The 7,670-nt window shown below is 37.1% G+C and overlaps 1 protein-coding gene across 1 annotated transcript in view; it reads left to right on the top strand.

The window, feature by feature from the left end:
- The window catches only part of AMN1 (antagonist of mitotic exit network 1 homolog), an 81,942-nt gene that overhangs the window by 44,939 nt on the left and 29,333 nt on the right, over positions 1–7,670 (top strand). The window contains exon 6 of the mRNA XM_008073303.1: positions 5,138–5,249. Within this exon, the coding sequence (XP_008071494.1) occupies positions 5,138–5,249 (112 nt within the window). The remainder of the gene's footprint in view (positions 1–5,137; positions 5,250–7,670) is intronic.

The raw sequence follows: 7,670 nt of genomic DNA, 5'->3' as shown, positions 1-7,670 counted from the left end.
TTATTGTAGAGATGAGGTCTCACCAAGTTGCCCAGGCGGGTCTCAAACCCACGGGCTCAGGCAATCCACTCAACTCAGCCTCCCAAAGTGCTGGGATTACAGGCTGAGCCACCGAGCCCGGCTTTTTACTATTTTCAGTACCAACATTTGTTGAATACTTAACGATATGCCGGTCTCCATGTAACTGCCTTATATTCATTAGGTTATTTAATTCTTGTAATGACATTATCCTGTAATCACCATAATTTTAATAAAGTTCTCTAACAGTTAACTTAGTTTATCACCTTCTAATAAAACCACAGAAGATTAGTTGTTATGCAGTGATAAGAAATATACATACATATTTATCTTAACATTATAAAATTAAGAGCACCAACTTAAGCAGAATTTTAAAAAAATACAGTAGCCAATAGGTGTTGATATAAAGCATATCATTACATTTTTCCAGTTTTACAAAGCTTATTCCAATGTGCTAAAACATTTTAATGGAAATCTAAAATTTATTGGAACTTAATACCTTTCTTAAACAAAGTAGAGTGAACATACTTTAACATTTGATTTATAACATTTCTGTGAACACAATTTCTTACCCAAATTGAAATACAAACTTGTCTTTTTTTTATTGACTTTACTCTTGCAGGTAATGCATATGCCTACTTTTTATCACATTTTAACCTGTTGCTTTTAATTTGTTCTGTTATGGGAAATTAAATTATTAATGTTGCTAAATCATTTATAGCTTGAAAATGCATTTGATTAAAGGTCTAAGGACTTTTCCCAGAGATTGACAAGTACTTAGTACAAACTTATGCTACAGCATTTATCAAATATCATGATCGTTTTGAACCTCTGTTGATCTGAGTTTTCAGTAGACATTATTTTGTGCATTTTATCCCCAGCTTTTGATACAATTCCAGAACATGGTAGTTCCTCAGTAATATTATCACATTTGTAACTTCACACTACATTCATTTCATAAGATTCCATAATCTTCATAATTAAAATTTAATTTCCTCTATAAAAGTGTTTTTTTGTTTGTTTATTTTTTTGAGTTGAAGTCTCACTCTGTCGCCCAGACTGGAGGGCAGTGGCACACTCCTGGCCACTGCAGCCTTGACCTGCTGGGCTCCGGCGATCCTTCTGCCTCAGCCTTCCAAGTAGCCGGAACTACAGGCACGTGCTACCACGCCCAGCTAATTTTTTGAATTATTGTAGAAACAAGGTCTTGCCAAGTTGCCCGGGCTGGTCTTGAACCCGTGGGCTCAGGCAATCCACTGGCCTTGGCCTCCCAAAGTGCTGGAATTACAGGCCGAGCCAACAGGTCCAGCCCCTATAAAAGTGTTTTCATAAATATTTATTAAGGTATCATATCTAGCATATCAGAGAACAGAATCTGACCATATAATACAACATACTTTCCTTTAATCATTTTTTTATTATTGGTAATTCAGATTATTTCTAATTTTTAGCTATTAGAAACAATTATATATTAGGGCATATAACTTTTCCTTCCATTGCTACAACAAGCACCCAAAAACAGAACAAATATTCAAAGATCAGTAGGTATGAATACTTTTTTAACAACCTTAAATTCATTGCTAAATTGTTTTCCATAAAGGTTATACTGTGAATTTACAGGTTCATCAACACACTAATTTGTCAGAATTGAGTATTTATAATGCCTTAATTTTTTTTTTTTTTTTTTGAGTTGGAGTCTCAGTCACCCAGACTGGAGTGCAGTGGCCACTCCCGGCCACCGCAGCCTCGACCTGCTGGACTCCGGCAATCCTTCCGCCTCAGCCTTCCAAGTAGCTGGAACTACAGGCACACGCTACCATGCCCAGCTAATTTTTTATTTTATTGTAGAGATAAGGTCTCACCAAGTTGCCCAGGCGAGTCTCGAACCCGCGGGCTCAGGCAATTCACTCACCTCAGCCTCCCAAAGTGCTGGGATTACAGACTGAGCTACCAAGCCCGGCTAATGCCTTAATTTTTTATATATATATATATATATATATATATATATATATTTTATATATTTTTTTTTTTTTTTTTTTTGAGTTGGAGTCTCATTCTGTCGCCCAGACTGGAGTATAGTGGCCACTCCCGGCCACCGCAGCCTCGACCTGCTGGGCTCAGGCGATCGGAAACTTCTGCCTCAGCCTTCCAAGTAGCTGGGACTACAGGCGTGTGCTACCTTGCCTGGATAATTTTTTGATTTTTTTTTTTTTTGAGTCGGAATCTCACTCCGTCACCCAGGCTGGAGGGCAGTGGCACATTCATGGCTACCCCAGCGTGGTCCTGCTGGGCTCCAGCGATCCTTCCACCTCAGCCTTCCAAGTAGCCGGAACTACAGGTGTGCGCTACCACCCCCAGCTAATTTTTGATGTATTGTAGACACGAGGTCTCACCAAGTTGCCCAGGCTGGTCTCAAACCCGCAGGCTCAGGCAATCCACTCGCCTTGGCCTCCCAAATCCTGGCCTTTTATGAGTTTTCAACACACAGGTTACTTTTATTACTAAGATGTGATTGATTATAATACATCTACCAATTTAATATCAACATTTCAGAAGAAAAGAAACACTACTACAACTAATGTACACATTAATCATTAGACTGATCTTAATTTTAATATTTAAAAACCTTTTTTTATTTTGGTCAAATATGCAAAACATAAAATTTAACATTTCAACCATTTAAAAATTGTATAATTCGGTGGCGTTTATATTCATATTGTTATGCAGACATCACCACTACCCATCTCTAAAACTTTTTCATCATCCAAATTAAAATTCTGTACCCATTAAACTGTAACTCCCTATTACCCTCTGCATCTTTTGTTCTATTTCTGGCTCTATGACTTTGACTATTGAAGGTACTTCATTTAAGCAGAATTACACACTGGCTTATTTCACTTAGCGTAATGTTTTCAAGGTTTATTCATGTTGTAGCCTGTATCAGAATTTTATTCTTTCTCAAGGCTGAATAGCATTCCTCTGTGTGAATGTCTCTGGGTATGTGTATCCCACATTTTGTTTATTCATTAATTAATCAGTATTTGTTTCCATCTTTTGGCTATTGTGAATAATGCTGCTATGAACATGGTATACAAATATCTGTTCAACTTCCTGCTTTCAATTCTTTGGGTATGTACCTAGAAGTGAAATTGCTGGACCACATGGTAATTCTGTGTTTATTCTTTTAGGAATTGGAATACTGCTTTTACAGTAGCTGCACCATTTTACATTCCCACTAACAATACAAAAGGGTTCCAATTAGAACATAAACCAAAGGATATATGATATTTCTAATGTGGAAAACTATAGAAAGTAATATAACAGACAGCTGTGAACTAGCCACTTGAATTTTAACATTTTCTACACTTCAGTTACACCTAAAGCCTCCCACAGTTACTCTCCCTTTCTTCCTTCGGAGGTAACCTCTAACCTAAAAATGGCCATGTATCTTTCCTTGCATGTTTGGGTACTTTTTCTACATATGTATAAATCCATAAATAAGATATAGTATTTTGTATGTTTAACATTTTTACATAATCGCTGAATAAAGTATATATGTTTTTACAATTTGCTCTTTTATTCAAAATTATATTTTCTTAAAATTTTCAAGCTTCATTTAAGTGTAAATGAAGCTTTTACATACAAGAAAAGTCACTAATTTTCAGTGTACAGTTTGATGAATTTTCGTAATTGTTATGCAGCCATGTAACCACCACCACAATCAAGATATATAACATTTCCATCACTGCACAAAGTTTTCTCTTGTCCTTTTGTTTTTTGTTTGTTCGTTTTATCTCTGGTCCTTGATTCAGGATCTTGTCCTTTGTAGTTGATCCCCTTCTATGACCCTACCACAGGTAACCACTGATTTATTTTGTCATAGTTTTGCATTTTCCACAATTTTATATAAATAGAATCATGCGGAAATATAGTCTCTTGTTTTATACTTCTTTCCTTTACTATGCTTCTTCTTCTTCTTCTTTTTTTTTTTTTTTTTTTTTGCATTGGAGTCTCACTCTTGCCCAGACTGGAATGCAGTGGCACGCTCCCGGCCACCACAGCCTCAACCTGCTGGGCTCTGGAGATCCTTCTGCCTCAGCCTTCCAAGTAGCCACAACTAAAGGCTCACGCTACCACACCTGGCTAATTTTTTATTTATTGTAGAGATGAGGTCTCACCAAGTTGCCCGGGCTGGTCTCGAACCCATGGGTTCAAGCAATCCATTTGCCTTGGTCTCCCAAAGTGCTGGGATTACAGACTGAGCCACCAAACCCAGCTATTGTGCTTCTTTTACTTATGTTTTTAAGATTGATTTATTGTTGCATGTGTTAATATCTCATTTTTTAAATGGTTGAGTAGTATTCCACAGTAGGGATATGCCACAATCTGTTTCTACTTTCACCATTTGGTGAACATTTGCGTTGTTCCAATTTTTGACTATTATAAATATTGCTCTAGAGATTTGCATCCAAGTCTCTGTGTAGACATATGTTTTCATTTTTGGAGGGTAAATACCAAGGAGTGAAATTCCTGGGTCATATAGCAAGTACATGCTTAACTTTATAAGATACTACCAACTCTTACAAAATATCTGAACTAGCATGTTTGAGATTTATATCTATTAATGCAAGTAGATATTTTTCATTTAGCTGTTTTGTCTTATTATTTTATTAAATTATTTTTTATTAATTTTTTAAAAATATTTTAAAATATTTTTATTTCTTATTATTCTATTATAAAATAAATTATCCATTCTCCACTGCTTTACTATTACAAGTAATATTGCAATGGGCATATTTATAAATTATTTCCTCATGCATATGTAGAAGAGTTTCTCTATAGGTTACATCTATAATTGGAATTGCTGGATTTGGGGTATACTTATCTTCAGTTTTAATAGATATTGCCACATTACTTTGTTAAATGGTTGGGCATTTAACTTTTAAAGCTACTTTGCCTTCCGAATTACTTCAGACTTACTTTAATTATTTCTAAAGAGTTTTTCTTGTAAGTAGACATTTGTTTCTTTTTCTTGTAAGAGTGTTTCCTATACTTTTACATACTGTTATTACAGAGCTGTATATTTTCTTTTATCTTATTTTCTTTATTTTTTAAATAGGAGATTCATATGGGACATTGTGTAAATCTGACTGATGGGGCTGTAGAAGCTGTCCTTACTTATTGTCCTCAGATACGTATATTACTCTTCCATGGATGCCCCCTGATAACAGGTTAGTCTGATAGACTGCTTGGGTTTGAATTCTGACTTATCTTTTACTGGCTGTGAGACCTTGGGTAAATTACTTAACCCATTCCATTATTCAGTTTCCTCCTCTGTAAAACAGGCATAACGATAGTACCTACCTAATAGGCTTGGTCATGTTGATTTTCTGACAATTCTTTATATGGTACCTCACACATAGTAAGAACTCAATAAATGCTAATCAATGATGATTATGATGGTGATGGTGACGGTGTTGGTGTCCATAGTGGTTAGTGCTCAGTAAATGTTAGCTGTGATGATGATGCTGACAGCAGTGGTTGTGGTCATGATATTGAACATGATTCTTTATATAGACAATAAAAATATTTCAAGTTTATGGTGTTACATCTATTAAATATGCTAAATGACCTGTTACCTGTTATCAAACTATAGACATTGAGATCAGAATAGTTTGGACTCTTAGGCTAATGTGGCTCTTCACTGAAGGAGAACAAAGTAGCCATTGCCCATTTGGCCTGGGTAAGAGCCGTGATACTGTGTATCACCCTACCCCATAAACCATGGCACTTCACCCTTTCACGTACTCCTGTCATGTGTTCCATACCATAATATAAACTGGATCTCACCTGTAAATCAGTAGTTATGCCCAGTTCTTCCACCTCATTTCTTTAATTGCAGTCTAAACAATTATTCTCGAGGTCAAGTTACTATCAAGTCCCTTTGACAGCTTTTCTATCTTTTCATATGTTTTAGACTACCAGTCTTAACCAAGGCTGTAACCTTGGGTTATATTTGGGTATCCATGACATCTAAAGTGAAAATTAGACCTTATTGTAGGAAAAGACAAAAAGTTTCTAAAGAAACTAGAGCCAAAAGGGACACATAAGAAACCATTAACGGTGATTATGGCCGGGCTCGGTGACTCAGCCTGTAATCCCAGCACTTTGGGAGGCTGAGGCAAGTGGATTGCCTGAGCCCACAGGTTTGAGACCAGCCCAGGCAACTTGGCGAGACACATCTCTACAATAAATCAAAAAATTAGCCAGGCATGGTAGCACGTGCCCATAGTTCTGGCTACTTGGAAGGCTGAGGCGGAAGAATTGCCAGAGCCCAGCAGGTTTTGCTGGGGTGGCTGTGAGTGTGCCACTGCACTCCAGTCTGGGTGGGGGAGTGAGACTCCAACTAAAAAAAAAAAGTGATGATTATGTGGAAGGAAAAGAGTAGGAAAAACACTTTATACCTTTTTGCACCTTTTGAATTTTATATTATGTGGATGATTTTAATCTATTAAAAATTAATAATAGGGCAACCCCCTTGGGTCCCCTCCCACTGTGGAGCTTTTCTGTCCTCTCAATAAATCTTGCTTTAAAAAAAATTTGATAATAATAATGTGGGCCACATCTGTTCATAGGAAATAAAACATGCTTTAGACAATGAGAGTACAGGCATTTCCCAACCTCAGTCTCTCTTTAGCTGCCTGGACTCTCACCATAGCCTTTTTGCCCTTTGGTTTTCTTAGATGTGGCTCTGATATTAGTGTACTATGTCCCCCAACTGATCTCCTTAGAGCCCCTCTTATTAGGCTTGAAGGGAAGAGAAAGTACCCCCAGACCTCTATAAAACTCAAATCACGCTTGTCTTCAAAAAAGTCTCCATTCCCTTCTACTTTAACACTTTCATATTTTTGAAAGGGTGAGGTGCCATGGATTCCAAAATTTGTTTTTAGCCAAGCATTTGCAAGTCACGAACAGGTGGTCTGGTGTCTTATTTTGGAATAACAGAGTACCTGGTACCTCCAATCTTGAAATTATAGCTGAAAAGTTCTATTTTAATGTTCTCTTGTATTTTTCTCATTATAGCTTGGCTACACAACATATCAAATCAGGCTTTTCTAATTTTACTTGGTTGTTTTTCTGGCTATTATGTGGAATAATTAAATTGGCCTTTTCCCTCTACTTTTTTTTTTTTTTTTTTTGAGTCGCGGACTCACTCTGTCACCCAGGCTGGAATGCAGAGGCACAATCATAGCTCACTGCAGCCTTGACCTCCTGGGCTCAAGTGATCCTTCTGCCTCAGCCTCCTGAGTAGCTGGAACTAAAGGCACACACCACCACACACAGCTAATATTTTAATTTTTTTATAGAGATGAGGTCTTACTATGTTGCCTAGGCTGGTTCCATCTACTTTTAGTAGACTTCAAGTCAATAAAATATGTATACAATCAACTAAGAAAACTTACTCTTAGACAAATTGCTTAAAACAGTTGTCAAAGAACTTATGAGTAATGAAATCTTTTGTTGTTGTTGTTGTTGTTTTGCTTTGTTTTGAGTTGGAGTCTCACTCTGTCACCCAAACTGGAGTGCAATGGCCTCTCCTGGCCACCACAGCCTCGACCTGCTGGGCTCTGGCGATCCTTCCACCTCAGCCT

The sequence above is a fragment of the Carlito syrichta genome, unplaced genomic scaffold (assembly GCF_000164805.1).
Source record: "Carlito syrichta isolate Samal-C Ts95f unplaced genomic scaffold, Tarsius_syrichta-2.0.1 Scaffold315817, whole genome shotgun sequence".
Classification (NCBI taxonomy): domain Eukaryota; kingdom Metazoa; phylum Chordata; class Mammalia; order Primates; family Tarsiidae; genus Carlito; species Carlito syrichta.
The sequence above is the reverse complement of the archived record's forward strand: the minus strand, read 5'-3'. Positions and strand labels throughout refer to the sequence as shown.